At 43.7% G+C, this 17,481-nt stretch overlaps 1 protein-coding gene across 1 annotated transcript in view; it reads left to right on the top strand.

The window, feature by feature from the left end:
- BFSP1 (beaded filament structural protein 1) overlaps positions 1-17,146 on the top strand; it is a 42,193-nt gene extending 25,047 nt beyond the window's left edge. The window contains exons 3-8 of the mRNA XM_006260696.4: positions 393-488; positions 4,212-4,304; positions 6,059-6,166; positions 11,551-11,771; positions 13,146-13,231; positions 15,826-17,146. Coding sequence (XP_006260758.2) covers positions 393-488; positions 4,212-4,304; positions 6,059-6,166; positions 11,551-11,771; positions 13,146-13,231; positions 15,826-16,763 — 1,542 coding nt within the window. The 3' untranslated portion in view covers positions 16,764-17,146. The remainder of the gene's footprint in view (positions 1-392; positions 489-4,211; positions 4,305-6,058; positions 6,167-11,550; positions 11,772-13,145; positions 13,232-15,825) is intronic.
- Positions 17,147-17,481: the final 335 nt, after the last annotated feature.

Raw genomic sequence — 17,481 nt, forward strand, 5'->3', positions numbered from 1 at the left:
AATAGTAGAGAAATCAATACTTTGTTCTTTTGATTCCCCCTGTTTAGAATTCAAGCATAATTGTAAGCATTTAGCATCAAAGTAAGTGTCCGTTCCTTGGCTGCCAGCCACTTTTCAGCATATGGTGAACACATTTTGACAGTGCCACAGTGCTGAAATATATACATTGCTTTTCTTCAGAAATTATCTCCACACCATGCACCATAGAAGACAAAGGATTAAAGAGCATATTGTGTGCTGGTTTCATAACACCTTTATTTCTCCCAATAATCTTTAAATCTCAGAACAGGTGGCTAAGAATGTGAAATGATTCATCTTCTGGACAAGTGACTCCTTTGCTCTTAGTGATCTAGAAGCAAATACTAACAGCATCATGTTCATCTGTATTATAGGAAGCAGATGAAGCATTATTGTGCAATCTGGAGCTTCAAATTGAATCACAGTTCCTGCAGGATGATGTTAATGCCACAAAGGAGAGGCACAAGAAGGTAATTGCAAGGAACTCCCCACCCCTTTTAGAGCATCTCCCTAGGGAGGAGTTTGTTAGACTAGGGACAGACATTACACAAAAAACAGGTTTAAGTGATTAGAAACTGGTTTAAACTTGTAACAGAACAGATGTTCAGTGCACATAAAGCAGTTTCAAAATGGCTAAAACCAGTTTGAGATAAACCTGGTTGAATGTAGTATCAGACTTAACTGATTTGGGTCAAACCAGTTTATGCAATGTCTGTCCCAGACCCCTTGTTGGTTTAAGTTAAATCAGATTCCCCCAGCATCCCGGCATGATCTGTGGGGTGGGCGGGGCTCTCTGCTCCACAGCAGAGCTGGCCCCTCTTCTCTGCTCCATAGCTGGAGCTCCAGAAGAGACTTGCAGTCACAGCAGGGTCTGCTGGTTTCTCCATGCCCTGCTTCTCTCCCCCACCCACCACTGCATTTTTAGGTATTACAGAATTTTGAAATGGTTCAAATAAACAACATGACTCCAGATAAGTCTGGATCATTTAGTGAATAAAATACATTCAGTTCATTATCCATGACCAACAGATAGACTTTTGTCCAAATTAATCCATATGAAGTCAGCAGGCCAGAGTCATTAACATGATTATTTGTATCTTCATGAATCTTTTATTATCATTTAACTTACCAAATGGTCTTAGGACTGTGGCAGGCCAGTACGGGGTGCTCCTGCACTAAGCCACCCACCTCACTGTATCTGACCACTTTCCAGGCTCTGAGTGCCTCCCTGGGGGCACCTCACATCTGGCTGACCCCCTTCCTGGAGCACACCCGCTAGCCTGGGGGTAGAGCTGCCACCACCCAGGGACGGGCTTGAACCTGGCATTACACCCCCTAGGAAACACAGGCCTAGTAGCCCTTGAGGGTATGTGACTGACTGCAAGAACTTGGGGTGCTTCCCTCAGTTGGAAGCACAAGTAGTGGTTTCCCTTAGTTAGTCAGACCAAGGGGACCCCAAGGCATAATCTAGACCCACTCCTAATAAGTCTCCCATGTTAGGTACAAAGGAGAACTTTATTAGTTACAAGGAGTAGGTTTGGAATAGGGTACAGAGGTGAATAGTATCAGAGAAACCCCATAGAGCAAACAAGGTAGCTGGAGTAGCCTTTGATCATGCATCTGAGTTACTGCAAGCTATATATCTAGTTAGATCTCAGGTAGCTTACTCACAAGTATCATCCAGAGGCAGGTGGAGATTCCCTCTGGAGGCAGGCAGTTCCTTGATCATGAGTTTTGAATCAGAGAGCAAGTTTCAGATGGTCCAGCTCTTCTCTCTCTCCGAGTTTTCCTCATGGCTGTTGCCCCCACCTCCTGGGCAGTCCTTAACTTATATAGCCCTTATGACCTCATTTACCTGGTCCAATGGAGGCCAGCACTTGTTGGCTGTCAGCCAACCAATTTGAAATGCATCACTGGTTGCTGGGCAGACTGGCAGTCTCTAGCCCACCAGGGAGCCCAAGCCCCTCACCCAGGTATGTGATGCCAGTCACCTAGGCAGAGGGAGCAGGTTTCCCCCCTCCCTCAGGAATGTATCCAGCTCAGGTTACCTAAAGAGATAGGGTAAGGTGTGTACCCTCTGTAGGGCCCGTCCTAACCAAATTGTCACAGAGCAGCATTTTTAGGGAGAAACAGAGGTGGCCTTCTGCCACAAGGATCATCCTTGGTACTCTACTAAGTAGATACTGCTTTACTCATGTGCCTTACTATTTATTTTGTTGTGCAGCAGTATAAAGTGTTTCTAGATTCCATTTCTGTAAATAGAATAATTAGAGGATTGCAGGATGAGGATTCCACAGACAAACTAAGGATCCCAGTGGTAAAAGCAGTTAAAACGTCTCAGTGTATTGCCAGAGATATGAGTTTGATCCATGCTGAATTCATGCTGAAAGTTGCGCCTACCTGGTCCCTCTATTAATGGGTTGCTGGTCATACAGGCTGAGAAGTCAAAGCTTGCTGAATGTGATGATAGCCACCTGATTACACCATAGCCTTATAGGTCACTAGGCATGAGAAAAACTTTGACTAGGCCTGTGCGAAGCGGCTAGTATTCGCTTTGGATTCAGCTGATTTGGGGAACGGTGATTCGATTTGGTAATTCAAATCACAGCCCTAAATTGATTTGGCTGAATCTCTGAATCAGCCTGGTCCATCCCCCCCAGCTTGGCAATGGCTGCTCCACCTGCCCGAGCTCCCAGCACTTTGAAAATAAAAGCCTCAGTTCACCAGGTGCTGCTGCTGTGTGTGTGTGTGTGTGGGGGGGGGGGGGTGATCCTCATTGCCCCCCACTGCCCCACGCTGCATGGGAGGCTCTTCATGAGCCCCCCAGCCCCCCATGGCTGCCCTGCCAGCTATGGTTATGGCCCTTTAAGAAAAAAAAAAAACAAGAAAACCCTGGGCTCACTGCTCCTATCAGTGGGGGGTGATCCTCGCTGCCCCACACCATGTGGGGGGTGTACGAGCCCCATAAGACCCGTGGCTTCTGCAGGAGCAGTGAGTTCAGGGCTTTTCTCTGTTTTTTTTTTCTTAAAGGTCTGGAGCCATGGTGGGGGGCCAGCCATGGGGGGCGGGGCTGAGGGAGTGGGGGAGTCGGGGAGTTCAAGCAGAGCACCCCATGCAGCATGGGGCAGCGCAGATTGCCCCCCATTCAGTAGCATCCAGTGAGCACCAGGGCTTTTCTTTAAAGGGCTGGGAGCTGGGGCAGATGGGGGGGGGGGCTGGGGGAGTGGGCAGGGGTCAGGTAGGGGCTGAGGGAGCAGGGAGAGGATGGGGGCTGTCAGGGGTCCCCCCATGGTCCCCTCCCTCCTCCCCCAGGCCCCCTCCCCTGCTGCCCCTTACCAGCTAGGAGTCCTGGAGCTCCCTGGTGCAGTAGGCAGGGACTGTCTGAATCATCAAAGCTCTCCAAATCTTTTCCAAAGATCAATTGAATCAATTCAGACCTTTTAATTGGCCCTCTGATTCTATTCAGATTCAGAGATTTGGCCACCAAATCCAGTCGAATCTCCTCTGAATCAAATCACCACCCAAAGCTTCGCATAGGCCTAACTTTGACCTTTTTTTTGGCCTTAAGTGTTGTATTTACTCCATGGGGATGGGTTTGGTAAAAAGAAACTAACACTTTCCATAGTTTCATAGACATGTTCCAATGATATCCATGAGATCTGGGTTAGCTCTGTAGGAATGAAAAGCAAAATAACACTGGGGATTCAAATCCAATGCTGAAACTGAATGGAACTATTCTGAGATTCTTCACAAAATATCAACTGGAAGGAGTCCAAGTCCAAGACATTGGCCACACAAATAAGCTTTTTCTACAGGTCTTCATTTTACCAGTACCTTCTCCTTCTGTCTCCATGCACAATCAGATGGTATTCCCATTTGCTTCTAGAAGAACACAAGTAACATAACCTTTCATAAAGAATGTGTTATGTGTCATCAGTACTACCACATCTATAGCAAAGAAATATCTGATTGTGCTGATTTAGTAATTCAACTGCATACTGGGCATCAAATTCAGAGGGGGTCAAGTCCACTAAATGCAGGTGTGCATCTACTTATCAGCAGTTCTGTAAATTACATTTTTACAAGGTGAAAGAAGTTATCAGAAAGAAAGAAATCTTCACAGAAGTGCAGGTCTTTGAATTGAAAAGCATGCAATGCCAATTTCTAATGACAATGATTTTACCCCACCACAGAATCTCATGGAGGTACAAACCTATGTCAACATTTTACAGCAGATCATCCAAAAAACCCCTCGTGTGTCCTCTGTAACAGCTGGCGTAAGTGAGGTAAGTATTGCAAATAGTCAAAAAAGCTTTATATTATGAACACTCAATGAACAGTCCATACTGGCCCAAAGAGTCTGAGATACGCATGCTAGTTTTGTAGTATAGGAAGGAAAGTGGTGTTTCTGAATAAATATTGAATCCTAAATGACAATGGCAGAAAATTCAACTATAGGTTTGAAAGAAGGTATCATCCTTAAGAGATTGAGTCATAAAAACCTCGAGCAGAGATTTTGTTTATCCAAGTATATTCTGAAATGTGCAGCAGATGCCATATTAAAAGACAAGTCCAGCAGAAGTAGGTATGCTTTCCACCTCCTGAAAAAGAGGAGTGGAAATTTGAAGCTTCAAAGATCTTCTTTTCCCCAGGAAAAGACAGTGGCGGCAAGAACAAGAAACCCTTATGCATCACAGAGATTGGTGTTGACTAGATAAAACCACATAAGACAAAAAGGAGGTGGGAGGACACAAGATGGGTTCACTTTCATACCACTGTGATACACACCAGAAACTCTTGTTTGTGTGCAAACTACAAGAGCGGGTATTTCACATTTCAAAATAAGTGAAATATTTTCAACGAAAATTGCTGCTTTTACACTGTCTCCATTGGAGACTTCTGATTGTTGACACCTGATGTACAGAACCCAGCCCTTATACCTTTGTTCTGGGCGAACACAACCCTCAGACCGACCACAACACCTGTCAGTTGATTTATTGATACAGAGTAAGAACAGAAAAGCAACAATACAAACAATCAAACAATTCTATATCTACCAATCCTAGGGCTGTCACCAGAGTCAAAGTACATCTGGTCAGGATACAGGCTCCACTCTAAGGCTCTGTCTCGTAGGTGGCAGCAGTCTGGAGGTGCGATGCCGACGCCCACAGCCCCCCCTCCAGTGGGGTGCATGAGACAGGCTGCTGGTATTCCCTTGGTCCATGGGGGACTCAGGGACTCTTCCCAGGGAAAGGGGCAGGGATGGGGACTCCTCTCAGGGAGGAGAAGGGGAAGGGACAGCAAGGAGAGATAGGGAGGGATGGGACAAAGGGAGGGATGGATGAGACAAAGGGAAGGACCTTTGTTAATCTCAAGTCTCTGCTTTTGTATTCTCCTTCCCCCTTGATGACTCCTAATGACTATCTCTGGTTATCCATGGCTATCTCTGGTTGGTTGTCTCTGTGTGGTCACACATCCACATAGCCTTCTGGGCCTTCTCCTAATTTGGTCTGTTCCCCCAAAACTGGGACTTAGGCCCCCCTGCTCTTTGAGGCCTTGTTGCTGGTGTCACTTATCTTGTGTGATGGGACAGTATGGTACATACTTCTTTGGCTCCCAGGCTGTGTGTCCTTGTCTTAGACAACTTGTCTGCCTTGAAGGCTGTGATCTCGTGTTATGGCATGCCCCCCTCAGTTCTCAGGCTGTGTCCATCCATTGGCCTTGTTGTGCTAGACTGCCCATCTATTTTCAGGGCCATGAGAAGCTGTGTGTGTGTCTCCCAAGCTCTTTAGAAATCCATTTAACCCCTACTGCTCATCTTGAAACCTTATAATGCATATATCTATACTTATAAGCCAATTCCCCCAAAACAGACCTTTAAATACCATTTCTAAGCCAACACTAATGATTAAGCGTATAACAAGGTGGGATATGGTTTCTATAAGGGATATATTCCCTTTTCTTTTCAGAGTTACTGCTGATAATAAAATCTGTGGTGACACATTTACACAATCAAATGCTTTTTCTGGTTTTCTTTCAGGAGAAACAGCTAGCAGAGAGGCGAATTCCCATCCTGCAGAGTCAGCTGGAGGAGTACAAAAGCATTCTTTGTCAGCTACAGGCTCAGAAATCAAAATTGCAGAATGAGGTACTATATGGCTAACCAGAAACTCTACAGTGGGCATGTCTACTTGTGATACTATGTTGTCATAGCAACAAGCTATGGCAACGTAGCATCCTTGGGCAAAACCCATATGCCACAGCTATGTTGATGCACTCCCCTGTTATAGCTTAAAAATAACCATGTAATTGCACCATCTTTTAGTACTTCCACAAGGAGGTACTAAATGATGACACAGTAACAACAGCTCCATAGTGGCATGTGTGGATGTGCCCAGTGAATCTTAATGATTCAATCTAATGCAACTTGAATGTCTCAAAACCTCCCATTAAAAAACTCATCATGGCTGGTATTTAACGGGGACATAAAGTATGTATACTCAATATGTACCATGGAGGCTGGGAAAGTAGTGGTGTTTGTGTTTGTTTACTGTTCAGGTTTTATCTCTAGCTACTTTAATGTCCCTGTTTCTAAGAAGCCTTATATCATGAAGTCCAGATTAAAGTAGTTACTTTTGCTGGTCAGTCATAATTGTGGTGGCTTCTTAGTAAAAGGAGTTGTTTGCCTAAGTAAGCAAGAGACTCATATTACAGTTGGAAGTGGAGTCTAAGCAGGCAGATGCATGGCAACTGACCCTTACCAACTTGGATCAAGTATGAAACATATTCCATGATTCAGAAGCCTGAATCATGGAATGAGAAACTAGAGATCTTCCATCAGAAGAGAATCCAGCATTTTACGCAATCATTAAACTTGCTTCACAAATTATTGGACTACTGTGGGTATTACTGGGTGAGGATCTATTGCTTGTGTTAACTAGGGAGATCGAACTAGGCAATTGAAATAAACTTCATGAACATCCATCAAAAATACATTTGAAGCTGATCACAGCAGCCTGTGTGCATCTCTATTACTAATAATAAATTAATTAGCCCTTCCAAAGGTACACAGAGAGCACATCTACATGAAACACTAAAAAGGCATGCCCTGATGCTACTGGGCAGTAACCCCGATTACTGCACATTGATTTAGTACTTGATTATTCATTTACTAAACTTCATGTGCAGTAACTACGATGCATTAATGAATTTGTAGATGAACTTAAGAGTTTACTAGCAACCAAGATATGTGCACTTATATAGCACTGATTCAAAGGGAATTAATTACCAAGACACATCCTGCAGCTCCTACCTTGTTCCCAGCTAAGAACTTGTCATCCAACACTTCCAAATGCAGCTTGTGCTTTCTGACAGGCTCAAACTGAACAGCAATTGTTTCATCTGCAAGCACAGCTACAACCATAGCCATGGATGTAAGGACCTCAGTCCACCTATATGAGGACCCTACTGGTAGTGGATAAGGTGAAAAATTATCTTAACCTGGCAAGTAAAGGCTCCTTTGTCTCTTGAATGCTTGAACCATTCTGAGGGTGGTGTGCTGGCACATAACTTCTTCTGGAGATCTTCAGCAGCTTAGCCATTAGACCACCGTAATAGGAGGTCTTATCCACCCTCTTGAGTCTGAGCATCTTTTGGCTAGTGCATCTTTTAGCTAGTGATTAGTGGGGTTGGGTGAAAGCCAGTCACTTAGTAGCCTGGCTACTAGAGATATCTAGTAGCCTGGGTAGGAAGAGATCTTATACTCAAAGAAAATCAGGAACTATTATAGTTCTGGTCATAAGTGCAGAATCTGCCTTCATCTGGTTCATCCAAAAAGGCAAAGGTATAAGATGGTGAATTTCAAGATAAAAGCTTACTTTTCAAGGTCATATTTTATATTAAAATTCAAGTTATAATGGATTAATAAAAAATCAATAGAACTTGATCAGTTTAATAAAGGGATATATCATGTGGCTTTCTGCAAGAACCATGTACTGTAATCAATGGCCCAGCTACTCCCTTATTCTCCTATGTTTCTAGGTATTATATGCAAGTCACAGGCACCATTAGGTATCCATAAACCATAATTATAAGTATCCTACTGACCTGCAAGACTTTAAGAGTGGAATTTTTCCCAAATAAATGGCAATGTGACTTGTGTTCCTGAATTACCAATGCTCATTCCTTTGTAAGCATTTTTCCCTGTTAACACCATAGAAGAATTGACTGCATAGGTATTTATTAAAACAATCTATTAATCAGTCATTAGCTCCTTATAGACTGTTTATGAGGGCAATTTTTAATAAAGTGTGAATGTTTCTAAAAGACTAAAAGAAACATTGGATGGTAAAAATACTATATCACCAACTAGCCAAAGAAAAGCAGAAGGGAGCAGAAGTATGTGCTCTACTCTTGAAAAGGCAGCCTTTCTTTTCCAAGAGCTTGGTGCCATCTTGTGGTCAGTCTTATTTCCAGTTGTATTTAATGAAATTTCATTTGTATACTAGGAGCTGCTGCACAGGAAATGAAGCTACTTACAGGCTACTTGGATATTAACTTCTAAAAGGAACAGTCACTAGGGCTGTGAGAAATTTTAATGAGTGTTTAATTTTGAAGCTGTTTTGATGTGTTTTGAGGTCAAAAAAGCAAAATCAAAATGAAACAAAAGGCTTCAAAACAGCTTTGAAATGAAATGAGGGCACTCATAACATTGCAAAAGTTTCAAAATGTTTCACATTTCAAAGCAGCCCCATGGCAAGAAGCGGGGGACAGTCAGGGCTGCACTCCGAACAGGGCCAGGGTCAGGTCCACTGCACTGTCCAACCAGCTTGCTGGCCAAATATGCCCTGGCAAACACAGCCCAGTGGCTGAAGTCTCTGCAGCCCCACAGAGCTGAGCCTGGTGGCAAGAGGTGGGGGAAAGCCACTGGCCAGGGCTGCGCTCTGAGCAGCTCCACCACTGGCTCTCCTGCCACCTCCCACCACCAAGTTCAGCTCCATGGGGCTGTGGAGCCTACACCTGCTGAGGTGTGCTCACCAGGGCTACACTCCGAGTGGCTCCTCCAGCCCATGGAGTTCAGCCCAGTGTTGGGAGGCAGAGGGAGAGCCAGTAGTGGAGCCACTCAGGGTGCAGCCCTGGCTCTGAGTGTAGCCCTGGCCAGTGGCTCTCCCCTACCTCCTACCACCAGGCTCAGCAGCATGGGGCTGGCAGGGCCACTCAGAGTGCAGCCCAGTGGCAGGAGCCAGGGAAAAGCCAGGGCTTTGCTCAGAGCAGCTCCACCAGCTCCACAGAGCTCATCCTGGTGGCAGGAGGCAGCAGGAGAGCCAGTGGTGGAGCCACTCAGAGTGCAGACCTGCCAGTGGCTCTCCCCTGTTTTGCACTGCCAAGCTCAGCTCTGTGGGGCTGCAGAGCCTCCCACTACTGGGCTGTGCTCACCAGGGCTGCACTCCAAGTGGCTCTGCCACTGGCTCTCTTGCTGCCTCCCGCTGCCAGGCTGAGCTCCATGGGGCTGGCAGAGCTACTCAGAGTGCATCCTAGCAGAAGGAGGTTGGGAGAGCCAGGGCTGCACTTTGAGCAGTTCTGCCAGCCCCATGGAGCTCAACCTGCTCCCCCAGCACTGCTGGACTCCTCCCAGGGGTGCAGGCCCCCAAATCTGTGCATGGGAAACCAGAAGGCTGCTGCTGCTGCCTAGGGCCAGTGGCAGCTCCAGTCTTCCCAGTGGTGGGCTGTGTCCAGCACCAGTCCCAGGCATCAGCGGCATCCTTCTGTCATCCCAAGCATAGATCCAGTGTCTCACACCCCAGGAGGAGTCCAGTACAGCCCACAGTCCTCCCAGGGGTGCGGGCAGGATGGCAGGAGGCTGCCGCTGCCGGCAAGTGACACAAGAATTGCTTTTAGCAGCTTGAGGTGCAGTCTCCCAGAAACCCCAGCACCTATCTCCTTGAAACCTGGCAGGCTTCATACCCTCAGAAAGGTCTACAATCTCTGCAATTTTCACCCCAACCAAGCAAGAAATGACAAAGTTATAGGCATTTTCATGATTCCCCATTATAGCCTATGGGCGAAAAGTTGAAAAACCGAAACAGTTTTGCCAAAACAAAACAGAACTGTGCATCAAAACAAAATGAAATAAAATGACAAAGTGAAACACTGTCCCTTCAAAATGGAGAAACAGAAGTCGAAACTAAATGGTGCTGTTTCACACAGCCCTAACAGTCACACTGACCTTGGTGGGTTTGAATCAGCACCATGGACAGGGAATAAATTGGTTTTCTGCCCCATACAACTTCCAAGTTAATTCTTGTATGCCATTGGAATAAAAAAACTTTAGAGACTTCTTTTTTTCCATGTGACTTCCCCTGAGTATATAACTGTATCAAGGGCAAGATAAAAACTGTAACAATCCTTTTGACTGTTTCACTGTTACTCACGCATGGCTGTAACTTGGTTTGCTGATATTTACTCTGGATTTCTGTTGCACTAGCCTTACCAGCCATCTCTTAGTAAAATGATTGTATTAGTAGCAGTCTTAAAAATAATAGTTTTAAGACTTTTGGATTTTTAGCACTTTTCTATCTGAGGACAGCATCACATTAAATAAACGAGATAAGTAAGTAGTATTGTCCCTAACCAGCCAATAGGAAGACTGAGGTTGAGAGAGATTCAAAGTCAGACTTCGGCCACCTGCAGCTGGGCTTGCAAGCAAAGAAGAAGAGATCACACCACTTTCGCCTTGAAATTCCATGATATCACCAGCTACCATCCATGTTCTGCTGCTGTTTGAGCACAAAATGCCAAAGGTGCTAGTATTTTCACTAGTGCTGTATAACCTAGTGGGTATTGGGTAGGTGGATTGCAAATTAGCTACAGTTACATATCTGATAAACAGATGGTACAAGGACAGTATGTGCTGAATCTCTGAAAAGGAGAAGTGGGAAGCAATCTTGTCCCTGCAAATGCAGCTGCAGAATTGCTGCTATGTCAGTAACAGAGCTTGGAGTGACCACCCAGTGGCCAGCAGCAGAACCAGCAGCTGAACCCAGATCTTCTGACTATGCCTCAAGGCCATCCTTATTCTCCCCCTTTTAGTACACTGAACCTAGATTTTTTCAGCCTTTTGGGCCCATTACAAAGCTCAGCTTCTTATTATTTTTCGTAGAACTAGCAAGGGGGGAGCAGACACAGGTGAACATATTTATGAGATTTCTTGACCTATGTTTCTGTTGTAACTTTTTAATTTATGGTGCAGGTATCCAGAGTCTTGGATAAGAATACCTAGATATATTTGTAATTGAAGGAATAAATAAATAAACAAACATAATTAAAACACCCATTAGCTTCAGTAGCAAAGCATCAGATGGACAGTGAATATAGGACTCTTTGGAGCTGCTCAGTTGAGGCCCAGTCTGGGGTTTTTTTTCAGTTTTCCGGTGACAGATAGCTTCACTGCCTGTCACTTCTTACCATTGTCCTCTTCCATTGCAATTAAGTTACTGTACAGAATTGCTCTCAACTTTCATCCTTCCTTAACAGACAACCATGCTGGAACAAGCTATTAAGAACACCCAGGTGAGTTATGATGATGAGATTCAGCTGTACAACGAGCAGATTGAAAACCTGAGGAAGGAGATAGAAGAAGCTGAGAAGACCTTAGAGAAGTACACCAATGACTGCCGCCAGCTGGTGATCTACCAGCAGTCCTTAGAGAATGAGCTGGAGAGGTACAAACGTATTATTGAGACTGAAGACAACCGGTAAGGCCTGTTCTGTATTCTGATGGGTTATTGTTATAGTATTCAAAAATGGGTGTTTTATCCAGACAAAACTCATGTGAATCCACTGGGATCCAAGTAAAGGAACTGAAGCATAATGGGCTTAGATCAAAGCCCATTGAAATCAACAGCAGAACTCCATTTGCTGTGGAATCACATAAGAAGTTTGCAGGAGAGCTAGGAGTAGAAGAACCCAGATTTCCTGCCTATTGTAGACACAGTTTTAAAACATGCTTCCTCCTTGTTCTGCCAGAACCCAGACTTGGGGTCTATGTGTGTGTAAGCCACCATTTTTAGGCACCATTTAACTGCCTTCTTTTTATTTCCATGCCCAAATGACAGGTACAAATGGAAGAGAATAGACTGCCCTCACCAAAGCTATAATACCCATTCAGGCAGTCAAATGGAATTAGCTTATCATCAGTTGGTGAATACCTGTGTTCTTTAAGCATGTTTAGCACAACATAAGGCCGTTGTATAAACTAGTACCTCTTATGGCATCCAATTTCTTAGCACTTAAAAGTTTTGGGTCTAATTTTAAAGGCTTTGGGGCCAATTACAGTAACTAATTTGTAAACAGAGCTTGGATGCAACTATTCTGCCCCTACCCACTGTACCACTGGGAAAACTTTTGGGAGTGGAACTTGAAAAGTGAGCTGTTCTTAATGTTTCTGGACCTGATGGTAGTCACCTTTAGCCCTCTACTTTAAATGAGGTTTTGTTCCTACCTGACTTCATGTGCCATTGATCTCTCTGAGACATCTTTTTGAGCTGCACTGAAGGTAAATTGAGCCAGAGTGGCAAGGTACCTGGGAACACCTATGCCCTTTGACCGAAGTAAAAAACAAGAGACCACATCACTAGTGTAACTAGGGTTGGGCAAGCAGAATGCAACCCATAGGTGTCAACTTGGATGGGGCACCAGAATGGGAGTTCTTGGGAGCCCATGCTGCTGTTACCACCTCAGCAGCAGCTTGAGTTTGGAAAGCTTGCACCAGAGCAACAGCAGCCTCTGTGCAAGGAGGTAAACTCTCAGCACCACCTCCCTCCTACTCCAGCCCAGGATGCCCAGAATGATAGTTCCACCTCTGTATGAGAGCCCCTCTTGGTATAAGCTAGAATAACCCCCTGACAATAATGCAGCTCTGCTGGTTTTCACCAACAAAGGAGCTGATCTATGACACTGATGCACTGTACTAGATTCAGTAAAATAGTCATTTCATAAATCAAATATCTTGAACTGCTCTCCATTTTGATTTGAAGCAATGTAGACACATTAGTAATGAGGTCTTTTAAATGGCTTTGCTTCTTCAAGATATTCTGAGAAGTATGACTTGTGCTGATCTTCCCTGCCAGGTTAAATTCTGCCATTGCTGGAACCCCAGTTACACTCTTAATGCAGAGCTACAGACCCACCCAAGCTTCAGTCTCAAGGGGAAGAGGTAAGCTTCTATTCTTTGCCCATTTAAGTAACAGTGCTTGCATTTGTCCTTACTGGAACCAATTATATATTGGGCCTGATCCAATGGGAGACTTTCAGGTGAATCCAGTTGGCTTTGGATCAAGAGCTTGAGATCCTGCTCGCCTAACAAAACTGTTTCCTTCCTGTACCAGTGGCATAGCAAAAATAACTGATAGTGAATAATTAAAATCCACAAAGATAATGGAAAGAAAAGGAAGCTTTTTTGATGCAAAAATTTTCATAGTATCAATGGATGTCTTTAATAACTGTCTCAAGTCTGAAAATGCTGCTCAAATCAAGAACTGAATATATTCTTTCATTAAACTTAGCCCCAATAACAGGCACAAGGAATACTTGTCTTGTTTAAGTGCTGTGATCTAGTTTGCCATGAATGGGGTGGTTTATAGCACTTCTCAGTACTGCATGACTTCTCAGTACATTTCAAACTTGTCAGAACAGTGACTGGCATAGGTAACTGGCAGGGGCTAAAATAACAAGGGTTTTGTTAACAAAGGGGATGCATGATGGATATTTTACACACAAAGCTAATAGACGTCTAAGAAGCATCATAAATCCATGGGTAATTGGATGTTTGGTTGAAAAGACAGGATTAAAAATGAAGATGTATTTTCCTGGCTCCAACTTAAGTTATTTTTTCATAGTCCAAATGGGATGTTTACCTAGTATTTTGTGAAATAAATGATTGGCATATAACAAATGGAGCCAGACCCTAGTTGTTGCAAAAGGTGGAGTTTCTCTGAAGTCAGTGGAACTAGACTATGTACCAGCTGAGGAGTTGGCCCTGGTATTAAAGTGTACCTCTGATTGTACATGTAGGGCTATCAGGTTTTTCACTAAATATATTTTCACTTCTGTGACACTGGACAAGGTATACCTCCTGAAAGGTATATCTGTATATATCTTTCCCCTTGTTCCTGTGGTTTCTAGTGTCAAGCTGCGTATTGTCCCTTTGCAATAAACAACTAGGCCACTCACTTCCTCCTAAGCTTTTTTGCAGTCCAAAATTCAAGTTAAGAAGAGCCAAAGGTCTACCTGAGAACCTGGAGAGGTCTGATGCGGTGTGCAGGATGACCACCAACATCACCAGTCCAGTGTAAAACACACCAGCCAGTCACTTCCATTCAAAACACATCAGCAGGAGGAAATGATAACCTTTCATGTAGGTTCCCAGTGGTAAAAGCATTCACCCAGGAAGTGAGACATGGGAGGATCTCTAACTCCTAAAATATTTTATAAAAGGAGGGCTGTGGATCTTTCTACTGCAGTCCTTTCAAAGGAATAAGCCCAGCCACTGTGAATCCACCTCTAGAGAGAGTGCCCTGATAATGGGCTACTGACAGAGGTGTTTCTTCCCCTCATATGAGTGCCATTTAACTCTGCATGGAATAATCAAACATTCATTAGAGGTCTGGAAGGAAAACAAGTGCAAATGCAGGAGGGAATCAAGTACAAATACATGACACTGTAGCCTCATTGCCTATTCAGTAGTCATAACTTCAAATTGTTAAGTCCTTTTGTGGCTCTAGTCCATTTTCACCAGTGTGTCCTGAAGGCTGGGGTCCATCCTCACAGGCAGTCTCCTTCTTTTGAGGGAAGGAAGGGCTCCACAGAAGCATATTTCCCCATTATCATCATATAGCAAATTTCCATATTCTCTGATCTCTGCTTTGGAGGGCTGAGTAAATTTCTGGGAAAAGCTTGGTGTCCAGGGGCTTGCAAATCCTTTTGGGGTGAATATATAGAAAGCGTAAGACAACGCAATCTTGTGTTCAGGATGTGAGCAAGTCTCCTGTCAGAATTCATGATGACAGCTGAGTGGCATGTTGTTTAGTAGCTTGATCAACAAATCAGAGCCAGAGTCCAGTTTGTTGACAACAACAGTACACAAGAGCCTTCTACTAGGTCAAGCAGCTATATATGCTGTGAGGGCTCTGCCCCTCCTTCAAGTACCTTGTAGAAAAGACACATGTAACAACAGCTATCTGCAAATGTGTTGTCTGTAATTCCTCTGCAAGGAAAGGGGCAAGGGGAATGTTTTGAGGCACCCATGTATATTCCCCATCAGATTTGGGAGAAGCTTCTGTGACTGGCACATCTAGGAGTCCCATGTAATGATCATAAAAGCCATTTCAAATTGGCCAGGATTAATCCCTTCAGGGATAAGTGACTTTTGTTTGTACAAAATAGTGGTGCAGTGCTGTAATGTACTACAATGATGAGACCTAAATGTGCCCACAGAGGATTAGGATAGTCTTTAGAGATGGTGATTTGGTGCTCCTGGTTTTCTACCTGTAAAGTGACCCTGTTTCCATTTGGTTATGAACATGTCTGTATATGCATAATGGATTCACAGCCAAAGCCATACAGTCATAACCGCTATTTTTATACACTGAGCAGGACATGTGGCAACTTTTGCAGTTCCAGTTAACTCTGCATGAAATATCAGACTCCAGGACAGGACATTGTGGCCCTTGGTGGTCAGTACACTGCTTTATCATTTGAGGCAACTGCATTCAATATTGTTTGTTGTTGCTTTGTTTTGGTTTTCTGTAGATATCACACGTGTTATTCAAGACATTGCAAGTGTAAAACCAAGACAAAAAGGTCCACCAAAGAAAATTTCAAGGAAAAAGATCATGCCTAAAGAAATAGCAGATAATCTTGCAACAGAAAAAATGCCTGAAAGAACTCAGGAAAGCTTTGATGAGGAGCAGTTAGAATTTAAACGCCAACGTTCAGTAACATGTGAAGCTGAACAGGAAGGATTAAAGATAGCTGAGCAAGAACCTGCCCCAGAGGATGTGCCTGATGGAGCTCAACTAAGTAAAGCTTTTGATAAATTGAGTAACATTGTAAAACAAAGAATAAGAGGCTACCAGAAACCAGAGCCTAAAAGTGATTTCTACACCAAAGGGCGCTATGTACTTGTTTCAGGGGAAGGCAGCTATGAGGACCCTTGCTTCCAATCTTCCTCCGTCCCTGTTGGGGGTGGGATCACAGTTTCCACTGGCAGTGAACAAACACCAAGTGTCAGTGAGGTGGAACCAATACCAGAGTTGCCTGAATCCCCTGAACCATCAGAAGAAGAAAAGAGAGAGGATGAAGTGCAGATTGTGTCTGAGCCTGAAGACTTAAGAGAGAAAGAGAAAGAAGAAATGCCAGAAGAGGAAAGAAAGTCAGAAGGAGAAGATGAAGAACCCACAAAGCATCCAGATTCCACTGAGCCTGAGGCTTTACCTCCCCCAAGTCCTACTGACCTACCTGAGCCAGGAGACTCAAAAAACCTACAGCATGATGAAGACAGACGCAGTGGCCTTCCTTTTGGAGAAGCGAGCTTGCCTGGGTCCATGAGCTATGAGAAGGTGGAAGTGGTGGAATCCATAGAGAAATTTTCTGATGACAGGATTCAGACTTATGAAGAGACAGCTATGATTGTGGAGACAACAATTGAGAAAACAAGCAAAAAGAAGCTGGGAGACAAAGGCTCTTAAATTTCGTGATACTTCTTATAGTTGATTTGTCTGGCACAGTTATTCATTGACATCTTTCTTTTTTTCCCTGAGCAAATGATAAAATAGTGAGATTTTTGCTGTTTGATATGAAATTGATTGAAACATGGATGACAATTCTATCTGATGTAGGTTCACCTTTGATGCAATGATCAACTTCTGCAAGAAACTAGTATTAGGCTCATTTTATGCAGCGTTATTGAGGATTGGATCAAGTTAAAAGTAATTGTTATTAAGTTGCCTGGCTAGGCCAGAAGTAGGTGATATGTACCCAGTACAAGTTAGCTACTTAAAATGTATATTCCTCTAATGATGCTTCTACAAGTTTCCCTGTTTCTCCATCAACTGCAATGTTAACTTATGACATCTGGTTCCTTTAATAAAGCTTTGACTTCTAAAAACAACAGTGATAGTGAATGTGTATTACATTTAACAGGACACAGTAATGCTAATAAATGCTAATAAAGCGACAGTTTCAAGACTGTCCTGTGTGCATTTCAAGATGAGATACTGGGCACTTTAGTAGTAGCTTATTTCAAATAGTCCTTGTTCATAACCTGTACATAGAGAAAAGTGTTTAACACACACAGAAAAAAGTTTTAGATTACTTGCCAAAAGAAACTTTAGCTGTTTTTCTACTTAAGCACTTATTTTTACTGACTATCAACTGTTTGAGCAGTGACAGTGCTTCAAGGGACCT

The sequence above is a fragment of the Alligator mississippiensis genome, chromosome 1 (assembly GCF_030867095.1).
Source record: "Alligator mississippiensis isolate rAllMis1 chromosome 1, rAllMis1, whole genome shotgun sequence".
Classification (NCBI taxonomy): domain Eukaryota; kingdom Metazoa; phylum Chordata; order Crocodylia; family Alligatoridae; genus Alligator; species Alligator mississippiensis.